Below are 22892 nucleotides of genomic sequence, written 5' to 3' on the forward strand. Positions count from 1 at the left end.
GCATGGCTGTTCTTCATCATTTTGGTAAGACTTGCCGCAACTATGACAGACCCTTTTTGCCACGTGGTTGCTTTGGATCTGTCTTTAGACTGCTTCCAATGTGGTAGTCCTGGAGGTTGACTTTTACCATGGAATTTCAGGCATGAAAAATCTTGTCCTTCTTCTTCCTTCCATGCTTTATGATCACCATCCTTTGAGCCCTCCACCATGTGCTCCCTGTTACTGCTAATGAATCAGAACTTCACATGATTTTGTAATGGCCTTGGATGTGTCAACTTGTGGCTTCAACATTCAGCCCATGGAGGATTGTTTCTTCCTCATTTCTTTCCATCACTCACCAGCCATGGAGAAATCTCTTCTCCCTCTGCTTACCACAACAAACCCCCTTAATTTCTCACAAACAGAAACATATAAGGTGTTACATGGGAGAATATGGGTTACCCCTTACATGGCCTTTATAGAGTCATAGTTTGAGTTGAGTGTGGAGATAAACCCCTAAAAGGATATTTGTGGGGTGAGAGGCTTATAATCTCAGCCCTGCACCGATTTGTCAGCAATCATAAACCAATGGTAAATATTTAATTTCTTTTAAGAATAAATTTATTCCTAAATAGAATTCTATCCACCACATGAACTTTTTTGAGAATCTTGAGTTAAGAAAATAAAATAAATCCAAGTGAATCTAGAAGTACATGATCACATCCTAACTAGAATTAGGATATCATTGTGCCTAATGACATGGAGGCCCCACGGCCAGTGGGCCAGACCACATAAAAGCCCTTGTGTGTCAATATTGAGTTCAAGGTCAGTGGGCCCATGTGATGCACTTGGTTGTGTGGACACATGTATGGCAAATATGTGGTCCATGTGTCTAAATTTCCCAAGATCATATGGTTTAGTCCTTGGAGTAAACCAAAACATAATTCCGAAATACCCTACATCCATTTAATAAAATAAAATCACATTTGGGTTGCTCTTTCAAGAAAATAAAAACCAATTTATTATTCTTAAACAAAGGCACTTCAAAACATTGGAAGATCTCTGGAAAGAGTGGGCATACAGTTGGATATGGCATAAAAACTTATAAGTGGGAGACCGCAATCACTCTATATTGCTCAAACTAAACCAACAAAAAAATGAGTCATATGTCTCTTTGCAAGGGGCTCATGATGGGCCTATAAAAGGTAGCCAGGTGTAGATGGACGACATAGTAGGATGTGGATTGAAGGTGTTCCCCCATAAGACAAGTTAGGTCCATCCCAAACATGTGCACCAGCCTAGTGTGAAGGTTCTCTCATAGCAATGCACAGGCAGACATATCCTGGGTCCCCACCAGCCCCATATTAAAGCAGCTATCATGTTTGCATAACATGAAGAATGATGTATTGAGGATTCATCCCCTGCCCCAAAAACCCTACATCCTTCACACAGGAGACCCATCCTTGGTCCTTCTAAGCTCCGCTGGCTCACGGTCAAGCCCACCTGTACTACCAACCCTACCACTTGACTTCCTATATCGATCTTGACAACGATTAACCCAAAATCTCCACAGTTGATGCATTCAGCATTAAGCCAAAGTCGAGTGAAGCGTTGCGGTTTTTCAACTCATTCGAGCCAAGGCCAAGATGGCACACCTAGGGGGAGAGTGATAGAACTCCCTCTATCTCCCATTAAGCCTGCTCACAATCGCACTCATGCCACACCATTCTAAATCACATTGATCTACTCATAGAACCTTCTCTTATGACATATTTTATCCACATAGCTTGTCCATAGCGCCCAACGCCTCCATGTGATTAGGAGTGTTCATTATCTTAGAACTCAAAATGAGTGCTCGACATGGGGAAAGACAGAAGCCAAGGCCTTTAAAGACGAAAATATGGAATAGATGTAAAGGGGGAGAGTAACAGGGGTATGATGGAAAAGGTAGAGAGGGAGTTGTCATGGGTGCTTCTTGATACATTAAAGAAAAAAGTGGCGGATAAAGTGCTTTGACATTATCTCGCATTGCACTTATCATAGAGGTAGAACCTTTTTCTGGTCCACAAACAATAGATTCTGTGCTGCTTCCTCAAAATTATGGAATGCAACCAAAGAATTCAGGTGATGGTGATGGTGATGGTGTGATGCCCTTTCAAGTGGAAATCAAAATGTCAATGTTAATTTGTGTTATGACTAAAACTTGAAACACATAATCAGATTAAAAGATAATTTTCTGCCAAACAACACAAATGAATGTTTTTGCAATCTTAATTACCTTCCGCATCGATCAATTATTAACAATTCATATTCAATTTCTTTTATTCGTGTGGTCAAGGTGGAATTGAAACTAGCATTATTATCCCAATGTGTTGACTCTCATTTACCAACACCCCCCCCCACCCCAAAAACACCCCCAAAAAAAAAAGAAGGAAGAAGAATGAGAAGAAAGGAAGAACTATAACAAAAGGGCAAGGTAGTTCTACAAACCCATAAAAGAAGGTTCCCATCAATAGTGGTAGCTTCTTGTGTTAAGGAAAAGAATTCCTGCAGCCACATCTTTAACATTAGAGACTAAAGATCCTTTAGATTCAAAGTAGTACACAATTGAATGCCTGCCTTAAATGGAGTACCTTGCAAAGATGATGCAAAAAGTTGTCCCCATTGAGCCAAGAATCTTCCATGAAAATAAATACTCCTTTGTCTCGATTACTTGTGTTCCCATGGGTTTGTTGCAAACCATGATTTAGTTGGAAGTAGATCACCTTAATGAACTACAAGAGATACATCCATAATTAGCCACTAGAGAATAAATATGCAACCAGGAAAATAAACTTAGGAAAAGTTAAAATAGTGATACTACATATGCAAGTCAGAACTTCCAATGGTTTCCCAATGCAGAAAAGAATTGCACAATAATGAGATCCATTTATTTGTAAGAATAAATAATTAGAAAACTTCGCAGCCTATATAAACTGTGTGGATCACCTGGATCACACTTTCTAGGCATATTGCTTTGTTTCAAACAATATTGTTTTAAAAGGCGAGGGCAGTCCAACAACTTGTTGTAATAGACAGACTTGATTCTAAATGGCTTTTAGAAGATGAGGTTGGTCCGGCACTCCATGAACAGGATAGACCTCAATTGTAAAACTAAATCCTGTTTGGCATTAAGTGCTAGATCGGCTTCTAATGCAAAACTTAAGTCGTTCCTGGCAAATGGAGTGCTGGACCCGCTTCAATTATAAACTAAAAGTTCGTCTGGCACTCCATGTACCTGACCGGCTTCTGATGTAATGCCTCGTTTGACTAACAGGGGCATCTTAGTCCCAAATGAGTTAAAAACTCCAATCAGCGGGGTATAAGGTAAAAAACAGTATTAACGAAGTTGGTGCAAAGAAAAAACTGTCCTGCATGGTGGGGGAGGGGGGGGGTGGGGGCAAGGGGGCTATGCATAGAATCTTATTTGGGTGGGAGGGTTTATATAATTTTCCATAAAAAAATAACTTAATTGTTCGTAGTGAATAAGCTGAACATGAGATATTAGCTAATGATATGGTCCAACTGATGGTTATCTTCTCTTGAGGCTTAATTCTGGCACCATTTCAATGGTGTTCAGGAAATTGTGGCCTTCAAGGAATTTGTCTGTCTTTTTCTCATACTCGGTACTTTTGGCTTCTGGCATTAGTTGCATCGCTTTCATGGTTCTTCATGTGATTTTATGCATATGTAGTTAGATCATGTCTCTTGGCACTCTGTCTTAGGTGAGCCAAGCAATTCAATGCTAAACTTCAATTACACAAGTACCAATACTAACGTGCTTCTCACATGTACTGAGTGTAACCGATTCCAACAGTATGCCACAAGAAATTGAAGCGACCCATGCAATGGGTGTTGATCAGGAACAGTGAACCACTGGATTTGATTCAATGCGCAATGTGTCACCAAAGCAGTAACCACTTTGGTGGTGGGGAGCCAGGCAATGATGCATGCTAGGTTTTGATTGGAGGAACTCATGAGGACACCTTCTTAAAGAAAAGAATGGGTGTGTTCTGCTGCAGGCCAGTAAAATTACTATAAATATGCATATATACATCATTTCGTTGGGTCCTATTTCTGAGAACAGTTCTGCACTAATTGTAATCCATTTATTTATTAGAAAGCATAAGATTATTTTATACATATATATTTCTCACTTGTGGCACTTTGATAATGTCATGCCAAGTTACAATGTTGATAGCCTTAGTAAAATAATTTTGGAAATCCTATCATGATTTTTGATAAGTTATGTTAGGACATTGTCATTCTCTATGACTGAGGGTGCTAGAAATGTTGGACATAAGGGTTAGATGCAGATTTTTCAGTTTGCTTGCTGAACTTGCAATTGGCTTCTTTTTCCAAAATAATTTCCGGGAAAGTATTTCACAGCAATAAGCCGAGTACCGCGTTTCGCACCTTTTCTAAATCATACATGTCTGGTGCAAAATCTAGGAAAAAGGGTGTGTTGCTTGCAGGGTTTAATAGGTAGCAGGTTTCACCATGACTGGCTGCCAGGATGTTGCTTTTCAAATCACAAAGCTCTGAGGATGATGACCAGTCCTGGGAATAGTGCAATCTAATGCTTAAGGACATAATTATTTGCACCAGACTGTTGTTTCTTTTCATATCTAGTGAGGAGCACTTTTATCCTTAACTCTCACTCGAAACTCTTTATGTAACTCTCCTTCTTTGGGAGACTGAGCTATTGGAGAGAGGGAAAGGGCTAAGGAATAGATGAATCTCTAGAGTCGAGAGTCCACCAAGCTGAGCGGGATCATGTTTTCCTGTTGATCAAACTTGTACGAGCTAACAAAGGAGTGTGCAACTAAAGAATACATCTCTCTAAATTTATTTATAATATTAAGTTTCACATATCCCTTGGACTGAATTTGAAAATCAAAACCATGGGTTTGATCTTGAAAAAGATGCGTGAGTCAGTTTAAAAGGGCCACATGAGCAGATGGGGTCTATGTTGCCCTGCCCTAGCATGATGACTCTTTGGGAGTATGGCCTTGTACAGTGATCTTTATGGGGACCACGGGATAAGTTGTAAAACCTATGAGGTTGTAAAACCTATGCAACCATGACACCTAGCACCTAAGATTGTAATGTCATAGGTGGCCGCATCCAGGGCCATAAGCCCCAGCAAACCCAGGTCTAGTGTTGACAGCCATATGTGGCTTACAGCTAACGTTTTGTGGCTTTTTGGTGGCCCACTTCCTATGGTACCATGGCCGAGATCATGAGACCTATGATGCACTTCCACACCGTGCAGTGAAGACCCACATCCCCCTATTCTGTTATATTCCGTTTCCATGACTTATTCATATACAACTCATAGATGCTAATAAAGGGTAATCTATTAAGAATACAATTCCTAGGGTGGGATACATAAGGGCTAATTTGAACAATTCTCAATAGAATAAAATTCAACTCTAGGGAGAAGAATGGGTAAGTAGCAATCATAGAAATGATGTGAAGCCATGAAGGATATGATTCTTTTTTTTTTGGGTAAGTCAGTGGGGGAGAAGGCCCCTACCCGTTTTTTATTAATAAAAGAGCAAAGAAAAATAATTAAGATACAACCCTATGGTAGGGCAATTGTGCCAGATCCTGTAATAAACGAGAGGAAAGAAAATCTTGTGGTCTATGGCGCCACACAGTAGCACCGAAGCCAGCAGCTGCCCTCTTAGCTAGGGTATCAGCAACCACGTTTGCCTCACGAAAGACATGTGTAATGGACCATCGATGAGAAGACAGTCTGGTGCAACAATTGCCTACAATCATCTTTAGCCTCTATGGAGCATTGCATCAATTCTGAATGACATTCACAAGCAAGGCCGAGTCACTTTCAATTTGAATTGAAAAGCAATTACTTTGAATGACCAATTGAACTCCTTCCTCAAATGTCAAGAATTCTGTATGGTTCAATGTTTCAAAAAGCACTAGGCGGGTCCTGGGTTGCCTGGGGGGTCCAGACTGCCCAGTGCCTAGGCGAGAGCCCAAAACCTGGACGGCCCAGTTGAATCCAAATAAGGATTCTGGCATTCTGCAGTTCTGCAGTTATGGCATTCTGACATAATTCAAATTATACAACATATTATTTAGCATTTAGCACACACTCCATAAGCATAACCATAATCCATAAGTTGGTTCATACTCCATATCCAATTAAAACTTAAAATTTTCCGACCAACCAAATTATCAAAGCAAGTTATCAAATAGTATCACACCAGTACTGCAGTACACCACCTGACCACCATGAGGAAGAAAACAAAATTGAATTACGAAAATGAAACTATCAAACTATGAAAGTAATACTTGAAGACTCAAATGAATCTTCAATAGTTCAATAATCAATACACAATACTTCAATCAAAGTTCAAACTTCAAAGTTTAATAATTAATCAACAATCAACATTCATCAATCATCATTCATTCATCATCAGAAAATCTTGGGTCAGCTGCATTGGCATCATATTCATCGGAGTCGAAAGCGTCGTCACTCTCCTCGACATATTGGTCGTCCCTGTCCTCCTCCGTCTCTTCTGAATCAACCTCTTCTTCCTCCTCTTCCTCCATCCTCGTTCTCTGTGCAGAAGATCTAGTGGCCCTAGGAGAGTCAGCTGATGTCCCTGAAGCACCCATGACCATGTCCCATGTCAATCCTTCATGCCCCTCGACCTCATCATCATCAACTAACCATAGTACATATTTTTTGATCTGATGGGGTCTATCTTATCTCTCTTAGCAAACCTATCCTTCAAGAATTCATTGTACTTGACATAGACTAGGTCATTGAGCCTCTTTGATTCAAGCCTGTTCCTTTTTTTTGTATGAATCTAACAAAATCAAATGAAACTAATTAAAATCTAATATTTATGGTTCGTATATTATTTATAAAATTATACAAGTTACCCTTACAGCCTTACCCCTTCAAAAGTACTCCAATTGCGCTCACAACCAGAGGAAGAATTGGTTAGGTTTAACATCTGAATGGCCAACTTTTGTAAATTTGGAAAACTACACCCATGTTGGCTCCACCAATGGACTGCAAAGATATAGAAAAAAATCATAAATAAATAATAGAATTATTTGATTACTTGAACTTGATAAAGATGAACTTAAGAATATTATGAATACCTGGTCCAATTTTGGTTGTTTGCCTCATCGCCATTGGAGCCCCAAAAGACTTTAATGAACACTTGTAATTTATCAACTCATCAGCGCATATAATATCCTAGATTTCAAGATAAGGGACTAACATCTCTACACACTCATTAAATCCATTCATAATTGTGTCATTTGTTTGTATATCCTTGTCAAAATAAAACAAAGTTGAATTTAAAAAATAACCAACTGCATGCAATGCCCGATATAGCTGCCTATCCCACTTCTCATCAATAATATCCCAAACAGGCTTGTAGTGGGTTTCTTCATCATTGAAATTTTGGGCTATCTCTCTTTTACATTTCTCAATAGCATATATGTAGCCCATAGAAGGCTTGTCACAATCAACCATGCGAAGGACTTTAACAAGAGGAAAAAATACCTTAAGAGCACCTTCACCCCTCACCAAAAAGCCTTAGAAAGAATAATATCTCTCACCTTCTTCCCAACTTGATCCTTAGACCATTTGCATGCGCTCCACTCATCTGAGATAAACATTTGCCTCAACTGCACTCACCTCGAATGTATGATATCAAGGCAAAATCAGGTCACAAATCTCGTGACCCCAGGCCTCACAATCTTTTTCTTTTTTGTAAAGGTACGCATCATGTTGAGGGTGAAATGGTGGCTATAAATAAAATTCGTAACATACTTGGCCTTCTTCATTGTACCTGATAACTTGGTTAAACCGCCAAGGGCCTCAAGCATGAGGTCTATACAATGTGCTGCATGTGATGTCCAAAAGATTCTAGGATAAGCTATGCGCAACAAATTAGATGCAGCAACATTAGGAGCAGCATTGTCTATGACAACCTGTACAACAAGATGCTCCCCAACCTCCTTGATTCCTTTCTCTATCACTTGAAATATATAATGGGCATCATGGATATGATCAGAGGCATCAATAGACCTAAAAAAAACAGCCCCTACAGGACAATTCGCAAGCAAATTCATCTGACTTCTGCTCTTCCTATCACTCCAATCATCAGCCATAATAGAAACCCCATACTGAGCCCATGCATCCTTCTTAAGTTCTACAGCTTCGTTCGTGCCATGCACTGCCTTTTTTAAAAAATGCTCTGAAAGCTCATATGGGGTTGAGGGTTTTATCCCAAGGCCAAATAGGCCAACTGCCTCTATCGCAGCATAGAAGCTGCGCAAGTGAACGGAATTGAAAGGAATGCCCGCCTCATAAAACCATGTAGCCAAATAATACGCAGCTCTAACTCTCTCTTCCTTCTTGATTCCATTTTCAATGGTGGTTTGCTTTTTTATTTTCTCTCCTGACCTCAGGGTCAGGCCGAGGTAAAAAACTATCCATAGGGCCTCTAACCCGAGGCTTCTTAGTCCCAGAACCAGAAGCAACGACAACTCCCTTCCCCTTTCCCCTAATAATGAATTGCTCAACCTCTTGACATCCCTCCCTAATCTTTTCCTCATCACTATCATCATCATCATAATTGACCTGAACCTCAGACCTAATATCTGCTATTGCGGCAATTTCAGCCTCTTTTTTCATTTTCACCATGTCTAAAAACTTCTTTATTTCCTCTGTAACAACATCAGGAGTCTTTTTATATGGGGTAACATCCCTCCTGATATCGGCAAGATGTTTCTTGAACCGGTTTACGCCCCCTTTTGTATCTTTTTCACGAAACTTGCATCTTATGCAATTTTTATCATTAGGATCTGGGTTATAGCCATATTTTCAACCGGGGTCACCACTCCTATTAGATCCCGAAGAAGACATCTAAAAAATAATGCAAATTACTAAAGCAATAAAAAAACATCAATTACTTTGATTTTGATTGCTCAATCTTCAAACTTCTACGTCAAAGATGCTTCTAAATACTCAAAATCTTCTAAAACACCAACTAATAACTTTGTAAAACATCAAAAAGTAAATATAATACCAATGGGTGATATTTTGATCAATTCTGGTTGACTTTGAGTAACCCTTCGATCTTAAAAAATTCACAACAATCTAGCTTTTTGGTGGTTTCCTCTCTCTAAATTTGGCTCAAACAAGGTTTAGGTTTCAAATGAACCTAAAACCCTAATTTTTGGGGCTTTAAAAAAAAACAAAAGACTCAAAATACCCTCACGGTTTTTTTTTTCCGCCCCTTGGTGAGGTGCAGGCCCTGGGCGGCCGCCCAGGGACAAACCACCCAGTTTGGCCGCCTAGACTTGGGCAATGAGCCCAGGCCTTCTGGACCGCTTAAGTGCTGGACGGTCCGCTTTTTGAATCTATGGCATGGTTATTAAAAGCAAAACCAAAATGCTTTGTGAAAGCAACAATAGAGCCGCCCGCACTGTTCCTGATAAGTCCACCACCACCTGTTAAACCTAGATTTCTCAAGGAAGAACCATCAATATTGAGTATGTAATTATGAGTCTCAGGAAAAGACCACGCTACCGAAGTAAAGGACTCAGCCTTCTGCTGCTGCCAAGTTATCCGAAGGTTATCAATGATGGCCCTTTCTGATAAATGAGAAAACCACTTCTTAACTTCTGCTAGTGCCTGAACGTCTAGGGTAATCCTTTTCACAATAAGCTCTCTCCTGGGTTTTAACTAAAAAACTCTTCTACTCTTCCCATAGAAACCAAATAGCAGTAAAAAAGATGGAAGACCAAATATTTCGAAGTCTATGATTCTCATTTGAGTTACTACATTATAGAGCTAGGTCAAGAACAAACTAGATATATGGGCATGGTCAAGAATAGATGCCCATGATTCTGACATGCAAACTTCTATTACACTACACAGCCCCTGCAATCAAGAAGTAAATTTGACCAGTTTCTACGTGAAGATAGCCCATATTTATACCAGTTGATTTATGATAAGTAGCCCCAAATCAGTATGAAGTTCCAAATGATTCTCTTTGTCACTTAGAAAACTACGTGGTAAACATTAGTAGGTGTATACAGCCTCTATCCTTCCAAAGTACCACAAAGGTAAAACTGACACCGCAGATAAAGAATATCATTTTTCTTTTTTGAATGGCAGGTAAAACACATCATTCTCGTTTATAATCATATCATTAGAAGCCACATATCTAGTTACTGTTGCATTTATGATATTCTATTTCTAGCCAACAAGGCTTCAAAATCAAGGAGAACATTCCCTAGCAGCAATCAACCTTCCAATGTGCCTTTATTTTTTAGGTTCTCTACCTTCCAACATGCCTTACCAAAACAGAATGTCACAAAATCTGCTAAAAATGACAAGAGAGACACTAGCAAAATAGCTATACAAAGAGTTTGTATGATATTGTTTTCCTATACAAGACATGGCACATGAATAAGTGAAAGAAATATGGTAGACGTATTGAACCATACCTTTGAGAATAACTGACTCCTAGAGTGGAAAGGCTGCAAGAAGAGAGCACGAAATATATAAATGTAAACTTTTATGAGCATAAAGTTAATTTCATTATAGACCAGTGTTGTAAATTATTCCAGCCTGGATGCATGATAAAATATATTTTAATTCTGTGGTTAGTGGATAGATCGAAATAGTTAAACTGTTTCATTAAATGGCAAGAAATCAATCACGTAGTTGCCAAACCTCTCTCTCTCTACACAAGAGTGTGCGAGTCATGATATTTCAGTTAGTGGAATGGGTGGAATGAGTTCAACTACTGGTGCTTCTAGCTCCTATCAATCCCCAAAGAATGACTCCTCGGATAGTGATTTGACAAAGAATGACTCACTCAATTCTCTTGAGATTATATGTGAAGAGAGAGTTTCAGAAAAAACCCTGCCAAGGGTACTGATGATTGTCATGAGCTTAGTGTTTCAGTCAGTATTGTTGCTCAGGGCTGCTTGGTTGGGGAAATTAATGCTGACCGGGAAGATAAATTTGAAGAAGCTTTGGAAGGTAATAAGGAAAATGGTTGTAATGGGAACATGAGTGCACACACACACATGCACGCATGCGTGTGTGCGCGCACACACACATATATATATTGTTTCCTAATGCTCGAGTTGGATAGTTTGATTTATCTTGGAAGCTTGTGAAACTAAATATTTATAACTATTCAAATTTTAACAAAGTCCTCTGATGCCATCATGTCACTGTGTCTATAATTAACGTCAACATATCTCTAGTATTAAAGTTTTGACCAAAATATTGAAAATGTTGACTATGTGGCCTTTCAAGGCCTTAAAGACACGAGTCTTACTCTCAGTGGGAGTTAGAGAGGGAGACTGAATCTGGGTGCTTGGCGCACTGGGGCTCAGATTCAAATAGCCCGAGTTTTATGAGGCATTGAGAGCTTGCGTTTTGAGAGAGTGATCTCTCAAGGAGGTGTGAGGGTCACCTCCGAGTCAGGACTATATTGATTAGAATGCCTCATAGTTGATGCGATAAGCCAGGGCTTGGAGAAACCAACTAAGTATAATAGAACCTGAGTATTTAAAAGAGCATTTGCTTGCATGGAATGGTCGGCTTATGGGACATGAGCCCGTAATCTTGACACGACTGTCACATGGCATGTGCACCCACAGTCGTATGGGAAGCCACTCTTCTACAGGATTATCTAACTTAGAAGAGCTAGTGCACATGTGCTTTGAGAGGACCCCTGTATTAGAGTAACAACATGTCCCACAAGGGTGCGCCAGTAATCCATTGAACCCTTGGTGACGGGAGGCTCTGACTCAACGACTTTAATGTGACCAATTATGTATCCCTTCCATAGATTGTGGAGCACAAGTCCATTGGATCGGCTTGAGACACTGATGGAACGTCATTAAGGTTAGCCTCAATGGAAGACTCCGACTAGTGTTATAAGTCTAGAGATCTCAGTTACCTTTGACCCAAAATCTAAAATTGATGAGAAAAAGTTTTATATTAATGAGAAATTGTGTAGTATTATTGAAAAATCATTTGGAGAATTTTTGAGATTTTGGAGCATTTTTTAAAATTTTTAAATAATAAAAAATGTGATTTTCAAATTTGGTTGACATAAATACCAAACAAGGACATCCTATGGGGATGCCACATGGATCCCATGTGGTCATAGGAATGCCACGTGGTAACCCCACCTCCCCACTCGTAGATGACATCATATCTATGTGGGGACCAATTTGTCATTAGTTCTTCTGGTGGTAATGTGTTATAAAATGTTATCTTGTTATTTAAAGTGTTATATATTGTTATGACTTAAATTTAATTTAGGTCATGTCTTTTTTTGCTCACATGTGCCATTTTTTTTGGCATGTATGAAGTCATGTGATTTTGAGAATTAATTTGTTTTATATGATTGTCCACATATGATTTTGTGGCTTGTGGGTATATCTTATGTGGAACAACCTTATGGCCTTGAGCCATGTGAAACTTCAGTGTTGTTGAAATCCTATTGGTGGTGTCATAAGATATCCTATTCACATGTGTGGATGTCCTATACTACCATTATGTCCATGTCCTTGTCCTTTATTGACTCTCACAAATTATTCAAAAACCAAGGGCAAAAGTGTAAACATAAATTTGGACTAATGAGAAATAAAACATGGAGCTAAAGACTTTAAGGTAAAATGACTATAAACCTAAGTTACAAGGAGTGAAATATGTCAAAATCTCATCCATTGATCATGGTGATAAGATATGGATGAGTGGCTTGGATAAAAGCCTCTCATGTGCCATTGATCTAAGGCATCAAGGATCAAGATCAAATCCATCTTTATGATCTAAGTATAAAAGTAACTTATGAGATCAATTGTAACCCTAATTTTGAATTTCACTTCAAAGAGAGAGAAAGAGAGCCCCCTCGACAAAAACATGGCCACCATGGCCCTCTTGAGATCAACACCCCCATTCAAGTGATCCTCATTTTTTAGCCTTGAGTTGAAACCTTTTGATGGAGTAGTCCCTCATATGTGAGATCAAGCCCATAATATTGCTTCACCAAAGTATTGATTTTTCTTCATATATTTCAATTTCTACCTCATTTCCATTATCAAAGCTTGCTATAATTCTTAATTTACAGTAGTTTTTTTCATCTTTTGGTCATGAAAATTTAATATTTGAAGAGCTTCAAAGCAATAGTGTAGTCCATACACATGGTACGTGTAGACTAGCGTACGTACTCCGTGATCTTGAGTAGGTTCACCTTGATCTTATTTCTCTGGAATTTTTACTGAAAATGTGCAACTGATGAGAGGTTTATTTCATCTTATTTGAGCATATGAAATAGTCCCTTGAGTTCCTTTTTGAATATTAAAAAGTTCGTGTGGTCCCTTATGGACCACATGGTTTAGTTTTACCATAATTCCCTTATTTTGTGTAGTATTTCTCTCAAACTTTGAAGGGCTATTTTGATACATGTCTCTTTCATGATTTGATCCCCATTAAGTGAAATAAAAGTGATCATTTGCTTCCCATTGGATTGATCTTTTTGAGTTATTATTATCACTCGTACCTTAAACAATGGGACAAAATTAAGTCCTTAAAAGGCCATTTCGTGGCTCGGGCACAAGGGGTTCGAACCATGACTTCCCTCATGTATGTTTCATGTTAATTTGATGCATTTACAGTTATTAAGTGGTTCATGATTGGTTAAATTGAGTATGTGTGAATATTGAGATTGTTCTTTAATCTTGCGTTATGAACTTTAATGATATGCTTTATTGTTTATTTGAATTGACATCTCATTGGAATATTATGAGCAAGTTTATGATGAGTATGAGACATTGTGATATATGATGAGGATGATGAATGAAGATGGAATTATCATATAATGTTGATAGAATGAGGAATTGTGAGTGCAAGTCATGTAATATTTTGTAGAGATGTACATTGTGAGTATTTGAATATATTTTTGAGTAAGGGATTTGTAAGCGACCTATTAGGGTTGAATTTTTATTATTTAAATGTGCATAAACCATGTTTGTAGGCTGGAATATATGTATTATGGTTTTGTATTAAGATATTTATGCATTTAAACCCTTGAGTTTTAATACAATGGGAAATTTTTGAAAGATTGCATTTCTAGCCCAATGGTCTTATACCACCAACAGGAAAGTCCTTAAGTGACGCCATGCCCATGACAGCCTAGCAACAGACCAGATCCTACCAACACTGTGTAACATACTCCCTATCTCCACAAGAGACCACTACACTCTTGAAAGCATCATTAACTTATTTTTCAAATAGTTTGTATTTGATCTCATGAAATAGCACAATATCATAACATCATCACTAATCACCACTACACTCTTGAAAGCATCACTATGTTATTCTTCAATAGTTAGTTGATCCCATGAAAAAACACAATATCATAAATTCATCACTAATCACCTTTGCACATGCCATTCACTTAGGTCTTTTGGAATCCCTCATGTTTTTTGATGTTGCCATTAAAGACTTGAGAAAGTGTTGGAACACAAGACATATCACCCTACTCAATCTCTCCTAACTGCCTTCGTCAAGACCAATCAAAGCAGGTATTTTGAGCAATGGGGGAGAAATGGAAGAAATCTGATATGCAATTGATATGTTTCCTTTCACATTCCTCTTCTTGCCATGTTCTCACAAAGCTTTTTGTTGTCATAATGAAAGATGGGTTCTCTGCCCCTCACCATCAAATGACGATGGCCTTTGGAATCATTACCAGTTCATTTTATTTTTCCATGATCCTTTTCCAAAGATTCTGCACTCTCTCAACAGCATCCAGAGGGTCATGCAATCAAGGATCCTTCTCCAAAAGGCCTCTCTCTTGAACCTAAATAGGCGATGCAGAAATTCAATGTCAAAGTATACATGCCAAGGTTTGAAACCTCACCTCTTCTTGGCAAAGACAGCAATCAAATTATTTGTTAGGTACTACAAGAACTTTATACACATGCTTGCTCAGTCAACTGAGTAACCAAGTAAATTTGCAAAAAGGCTTTTTGCGGTACTAAAAAAACAAAAGTGAATATGATTATCAGAACCAGGCCCCCGCTTTCTTGTCGAAAATACACTTTAAGAACCCAAGAAGCAAATCCAATTGCATGGGTCTGAATAGGTAGCATCAGGACATGTATAACCCATAGTTACTTGGATTGGGATCAGGATCAAGAGCACGGGATCATCACAAGCAGGAAGCTCCCTATTATAGTGGTTGCGTTCTGTACATTGTGTAATCCAGGGATCTTGATACCACTATGTTGGGAAGCTCAATCCGAACTTAAGCAGGACCAAATGTTAATTATACTAGACTGAGCTTTGTCTTGTAAAAAATATGAGGCCTCAGAGAGCACTTAACTATACCACATTGGTATACAATGATATGTAGCTATAGTACAAAACAATGCTATGCTATATTATATTATGTTGGGAACCGAGACTTTCTCGATTACCCCTTGTTTGCGGTGAACCCCCCCACCCCCACCCATGGCAAACCAACTCATCTATCACCGGTAAATAGATTTCAACACCCAAGAATCGTACATGGTGTCATAAACTTGGGGAAAAAAAGGAAATGAAGAGAACCAACAATAGGAAAGTTAAAACCACAACATACTATAAGCTACAATCCAAGCACCATCAACACCCAAATAAACGTGGTTCACCCTATTTGGGCTATATCCACGAGCAACCGGCATGGAAACGATTTCATTATCATGAAAGAATTACAAGATTTGAGTAAATACATAGGTTACCTCACAATAGGTAAAGTACCACTGATTTCCCTTTCCACTTCAAAAAAAAAAAATCGATTCAACCTCCATTGTCAATACCATCTCCATGGATCCGCCTACAATAGAAAATAGCGACGAAACCAACCAAATAGGGCACAATGGTAGGTAGGGTATTGCCCAAAATCCCCAATTTCTACTCCACAAGAGCTCTCCCTCATAAGCCCTCCACTTTCTTATGTTTTTTCTCTCTACAATGAGCTTTTATGGGCCTCCATAAAAGGTCATTTGCTTGTGATGAAAATACCCCTAATAAAAAAAGAAATATCAACTGAGGGTAATTTGCATCACTGTGCCAACAATCTCCACTTTGATGCAAAATCACACACTTTCCTTACCAAACCATATTCGGTTATTCTTTTGTTCTTGAATCTAGAGAACTTACCCAACACCGTAAGCTCACTAGCCAAATAACCTCCAGGAGCATGCCTAACTTATCTTCCTCCATGCTTCTTCCTCTTATGCAAAACCCATCTTCTTCAGCTCTCTCATCCGAGAGTTCTTGATGTCATGCCACATCCTCTACGTGAAACATTTTCCACACACCTACAAGCACAACCTGTGCTTGATCTCATATCATCAAGAGCCTTTGCATAAGTCTCTCCTATGATGCCTTGCATATGCTCAAAACTATGGCAATACTTGCCTATACTTCTTAAATCCCGAAATACCTATTTCACTCCATTCCAAATATTCACTCCATAGCTAGTCACAAGCCAATAAAGAAAACAACAAACAAGTGAAATGAAATCATGACAATGATCAAAATTAACTAGAATTGTATACAACACTTTTCCTTCCTTCACCAAATTGTGAGCATTGGTTTGAGGAAAATTCATGAGGTGCTTCCGGCTTTACATCTTGTGAAAGCTCAAAATCCTTATATTTTCCAACTTGCCGAATATCCTTGTCGAGACCTTGCTTTGTACCATCAAGACCTTCTAATGCCAAACCATGTACCCCTTATATAGCTTCTTCTTCCTTTACAACCAAGATAACTTTTTCATTTACAATTGTGCTCCTTAACAATTTATACAAGTTTCCTTCTTGAACTCCTTTCATCATGACTAGAGCCCCCTTTGAAACTTTGAGTGCCCAGTAAATTATCCTTATATATCTAGAGAAGAAAATGAAATCAAGTTTTTCTTCAAATCAGGCACATGACACACATTTTCAAGTGTCTGAACCATTTTATTACATATTTTTATAGGAACCACGCCCATTCCAATCGTCTTATTTATCGAATTGTTTCCCATTGATGCCAAACCACCCTCACATGACGCATATGGATCCAAGCACGGGCTGGATCCAAGCACGGGCCACAAATGATGGTGGCTTCACTATCAAGAACCCTACATTGATAATAAATAGGATTACATCCCACCATCAACACCTCATCTTCAACAAGAACGGATGTTAATTCTTCAACTTGGTATGCCTCATTCTTGGCATCACGTTGCCTTTCCATTCACGAACTGGAACCCTTTCTTTATGTGGCCATGGTTGCCACAAAACCAACAACCATAAGACCCTCTCGACTTTGATCAGCTACTTGAGGAATCTCTTGATGAAGCACCTCATTTATCTAACAGGCCTCTTGCAACAAGGACATCCATCTTGGAAACCATCGAACTATCAATCGACACCTTCTTTCGAAATTCATTGGCAAGAAATGCATTCTTAACCAAATCCAATTTGAGGGATTCTTCATTGTTACAACTCAAGGTAGTAACAAAATTTTCATAAGACTCTGGTAATGAACACAGCAACGTCACCGCCTGATCTATCTCATCCATCTTCACCTTGATACTCTGGAGTTAAAAATTATGTTGTTGTATTTGTTCAAGTGTTCCAACACTTTCATACCTTCACGCATCCTCAAAGAATACAAATTTTTTTCAAGAAATTTAATTTGTGAGGGATTTTGTTTGATACAAGCTTTCTAGCTTTGCCTATAATTCTGAAGCCATCTTTTCTCCTATTATATTAAATAGTATTTCATTCACTAAATACAAACGAATTATGACGAGCACAAACCTATCCAACTCTTCCCAATCACCATCCTTCATACTTTTCGGTTTCTTAGATTTTCTTTGTAGTGCTTTATAAAGACCTTGTTGTATTAATATGCCATGAACTTTTATTTTCTAAAGTTCAAAATCTTTCCTTCTATCGAACTTCTTTACTTCAAATTTTTCACTAGCCATTTTTCCAAATTACTAGACACTTCGCTTGAGCTCTAATCTGCTTGTTGGGAACTAAGACTTTCTCAATTAACCCTTGTTGAGGTCAAACCCCCACTGCAATAAATCTAACATCTTGAAAGCAACTCACCTATCATCGACACATTGATTTCAAGAAATCCAAATACCCAAGAACCGCATATGTGTAATAAATTTGAGAAAAATATAATAAAATAAAAAAATGAAAATGGGAAAGTTAAAACCAAAACAACATACTACAAGCTACAATCCAAGCACCATCAACACACAAATATACATGGTTCGCCTTACCTGCGCTACATCACCAGGCAACCGGAAAAGAAACTATTTCACTATCATGGAATAATTACAAGGTTTGGGTAAATATATCGGTTACCTCACAATCGATAAAGTACCACTGATTTCCATTTCCACTACACAAAAAAACCATCGAACCAACCTTCATTGTTGACACCATCTCTACGAATCCACCTACAATAGAAAATGCCGATGAAACCACCCAAAATATGGCACAATGGTAGCTAGGGTTCTCCCCAAAATGCCTAATTTACCTCACAAGAGCTCTCCCTCATAAGCTCCTCATTTTCTTGTATTTTCAATCTACAATGAGCTTTTATAAGCCTCCCATTAATATTCATTCTCTTGTGATGAAAATAACCCCAATAAAAGAAGAATACCAAATGGGGGTAATTTGCATCATACCAAATGGGGGTAATTTCACCATCCCAACAATCTCCACCTAAATGCAAAATCACCTCCCATTTGGCATTTCCCTCCTTTTGTGATGGTGTTTTGGTCAAATAAAAATAACCTTTATGGGAGTAAATAAAAATTATTTTGTAAACAGAGAAAGAGAGATCTTATGAGGTAGAGCTCATGTGAGGTGGAGATAGGGGCCTTTTTTGTGCCTTTGTATTGGGCTGGATTTATCGACGCTTCTTTGGGGCAATAAAGTCGGTTGATGATAACAAAGAGAGGAATTGATTGACAATATTTTTGTCGTAGGGAAAGCTCAATTTGAGTCTTTCTTTGCCATTTGTAAAGTAACCTCTACCAACCCATAAAACTTGTAATTTCCTCCATTGAGGGTAAATTCATCATTGTAAGTTGCTTGTGAATGTAGCCTATTTTGGGTGAACCATGTATATTTGTGTGTTGAAAAAGTCTTAAACATGCCTATAGGCAAATTGCTACCGTTTTTTGCGCCTGTCACGAACATGTCATGTCCATGATGGTTTTGCCTAAAAACCGCCATGGACTTACGGGGCCGTGGCGATCCCCAAATATTGTTTGCATCAAATTTGAGTGAAAAAAATCCTGTAAGGGACATGCTATATCTGTGACGAACTGCCATGGACATGCTATGTCCGTGACGATTTTTAATCCATGCCATCCAAAAAAATTGGACAGCACAGCCTATGGGCGACAATATTATTCATTTTTGCCCATAGGCCTTTTGTAATCTCTTCATTGTGTGTTTGATGGTGATTGGATTATCGTATATGGTCTATTTTTGTAGTTGTGAGTTTTCCTATTTTTGCTTCTCTTGATTTATTTTTATTTTTCCCCAAATTTACTTCACCATATATAGTTCTTGGGTGTTTTAATTTTCTGAAATTGATTTGCCAGTGATAGGCGAATTGATTTCGAGGTATTGGATTTCTAGTAATGGGGGATGCACCGCATCAAGGGGTAATTGAGCAAATCTCAATTCCCAACGTATTCTAAAATATTATACTATATCTAAATTTAGGGCCGGTTGTTCAGTATATTCCTCATATTATATATAATATTATATAATTATTTAACTAATATGGCGATTAATAACTATTTCTAGATATTTTTAGCTAAAAACACATGATTTTAGCAAATTACTTTGAAAAAAGTAAAATAGTTTTTAAAAAGGTAAACTACTACATAAAACTGCCTATAGACTTATCTCATATAATTTTATAAGGGATGCTCCCAAACAACAGATAACTCATTATCAATATTAATTTTATTGAAAAGGCAAATTTTCAGTGATTAACGAATACATCCAAACAAGCTCTTACAACATACAACTATGCAATAGGAACGAGGATCTCCTATAATTTAGATTCTTGATCCTCACTAGAATCGAAATTCCGAAGTTTAAAAATCAGAGAGGAGAGAGATTCCCTTCTCTAGTGTGCAAGAGCGAGATTTTGGAGTAGAATCGACCTCTTGGTTGGAAGATCCCAGTAACTATGGCATGGGTTCCATTGGTTTGGTTGGTGAAGATAAATTGTGGACTATAGAAGTCAGTAAATGGTGGAATTACTCAGTGTATTTTATTCCTAACCCATAGTGCTAATTCTCTTTTAATTGTTTTCATTTTAGAAATTTGGTTTTGATAAAATTGTTTTTAACCATTTATAAGACTCTAAGAAGAGATTATCTACTTTTAATAAAACTAGGACAGGTGGTTATGCAAAAATCTTGTTCTTTTTTTCTTTCTATTTAAAACAGAATGGGTTATAGAAACTAAGGGATAAGGGTGCTAGGTCATTCCCTTCATCGTGATGACTGATCTAAGAAATGGAAGGTTGACAGTAAGGTTCCTCTTCATCCACAGATCACCATAGATCGATAGCCCAAATTGCTCCTCCCTCGAGATGATAAAACCTTGCTTTTAGCGCATTATAAATGTGTTTTTAAGTAGCTCATAAACACCATTCTGCCTCTAGCTTCACATCTCTCTCTTTCTCTCTCTCTCTCTCTCACTCACTCTCACTCTCACTCTCACTCTCACTCACAGAGGCTTACATGCCCAGCGTGTTTTCCTGTCCTAGACCCCAATGTGAGCTCGAAAAGTCTCTCTTTCTCTCTCTCTCTCTCTCTCTCTCTCTCTCTCTCTCTCTCTCTCTCATTCGCGCAGAATAGATTCCCCAACTTCCATTTTGCATTACAAATGCCAAACTTCATGTTGCCATCTTTCGGTTCCCTTTAGAGGAAATTTATAGTAAGGGCCTCGATCGATGTGCCATTCATCACAGTGATCCCAATTGTGCATATCAAGTCCTTTAGAGGTGACTAGATGCTATGTTTTGTGGTCATGGCTTTCCATTGCTCTTGACATAGTTTTTCTTTATTAAACGTCATCATAATTTTTTTTAGAATAAAGTGACAAATTATATTTGTTGCAACAAGTGTAGATTGCTGTTTTTGTTGTGGCCTGATTTGTTTTTTGTTAGAGAATACTAAGCAGCACATAAGTAGACTTGTTGGTGTACTTATAACACTGCACAAGATCTATAGCTCTATCTCTCTCTATGTGGCTTCAACCAGGTTGGTAGAGTATCGTAGTGCACTTTCTGACTCTTGTTTTCATCATGCGGTCAAGAGACCTAGGGTTATAGCATAGTTGTTGGGTGCAGGTACGTTCCCGGAAGCGAGAGCGGGTCCGCAGAATCATGGATTGTTGGAAGCTCCTTGGGTTTGGGATCGTCATCCATACGATCGTATATCAAGGGAGCACCATCCTTGTCACACGGAAGCACGATTCCATGGGGAAGGAATCGCAATAGTATGTTTTAAGGGATCAAGAATGATGCATGGGTTCACAATACCCTTGGGCACAAAATTGTTGGTGGTACAAGACCAATGGGCTAAAAAGATAATCTTTTAAAAATTTTCCTTTGTATAAAAACTCAAGGGTTTAAATACATGAATATCTCAATACAAAACTATAATACATATATTTTAGCCTACAAACATGGTTTATACACATTTGAATAAGAAAATTCAACCCTAATAAGTCCCTTACAAATCTCTTACTCAAAAATACAATTAAACTCAATACAATAGTCAAATCTTCACAATGTACATCTATACAACATATTGCATGACTTGCACTCGCAATTCCTCATTATATCGAAATTATATGATAATTGCATCTTCATTCTTCATCCTCATCATATATCACAGTGTCTCATACACATCATACACTTCATCATAATAATCCAATAGGATTTCAATTCGTATAAACAATAATACATAACATCAAAGCTCATACCGCAAAATTAAAGAACAATCTCAATATTCACACAACATACTCAATTTAAGCAATCATGAATCCATTTAATAACTGTAAATACATCAAATTAACATGCAAACATACATGGAGAAACCATGGTTCGAACCCTTGTGCCCGGGCCATGAAAAGGCCTTTTGAAGACTTAATTTTGTCTCATTGTCTAAGGCACGGCTGATAATAATAACTCAAGGAGAACAATACAATGGGAAGCAAATGATTACTTTTATTTCACTTAATGGGAATCAAATCATGTGAGAGACATATATCAAAATAGCCCTTCAAAGTTTAAAAGAGATACTACACAAAATCAGGAAGTTATGGTAAAACTATACCATGTGGTCCATAAGGGATCACACGAACTTTTTAACATTCAAAAAGGAATTCAAGGGACTATTTCATATGCTCAAATATGATGAAATAAACCTCTCATTAGTTGCATATTCTTAGTAAAAATTCCAGAAAAATAAGATCAAGAAAATCAAGTTGAAACTACTCAAGATCATGGAGTAAGCAAGCTAGTCTACACATACTATGTGTATGGACTACACTATTGCTTTGGGACTCTTCAAATATCAAGTTTTCATGATAAAAAATGAAGAAAGCTACAGTAAATTAAGAATTACAGCAAACTTTGATAATGGAAATGAGGTAGGAATTAAAGATATAAGAAAAAAAATCAATACCTTAATGAAGCAATAGTATGGGCTTGATCACATAATTGAGGGACTACTCCATGAAAGGGCTTC

At 38.0% G+C, this 22892-nt stretch overlaps 1 protein-coding gene across 17 annotated transcripts in view; it reads right to left on the bottom strand.

Moving 5' to 3' along the window:
• LOC18435176 (AAR2 protein family) overlaps window positions 1–22892 on the bottom strand; it is a 93960-nt gene that overhangs the window by 11424 nt on the left and 59644 nt on the right. For 5 of the 17 annotated variants that reach the window (XM_020667668.2, XM_088855039.1, XM_020667669.2 and 2 more), the window contains 5 exons: window positions 10528–10560; window positions 7162–7210; window positions 6951–7069; window positions 2613–2753; window positions 2470–2526 (listed from right to left, as the gene is read on the bottom strand). In XM_020667668.2, the coding sequence (XP_020523327.1) occupies window positions 2470–2526; window positions 2613–2753; window positions 6951–7069; window positions 7162–7210; window positions 10528–10560 (399 nt within the window). Of the gene's footprint in view, window positions 1–2469; window positions 2527–2612; window positions 2754–6282; window positions 6861–6950; window positions 7070–7161; window positions 7211–10527; window positions 10561–22892 lie in introns of those variants that run through there. The other 12 variants (XM_011625423.3, XM_088855040.1, XM_088855045.1 and 9 more) reach the window with 5 other exon arrangements.

Source organism: Amborella trichopoda, chromosome 13 (genome assembly GCF_054954075.1).
Source record: "Amborella trichopoda isolate Santa Cruz 75 chromosome 13, AtrichopodaSantaCruz75HAP2 v2.0, whole genome shotgun sequence".
Lineage (NCBI taxonomy): Eukaryota > Viridiplantae > Streptophyta > Magnoliopsida > Amborellales > Amborellaceae > Amborella > Amborella trichopoda.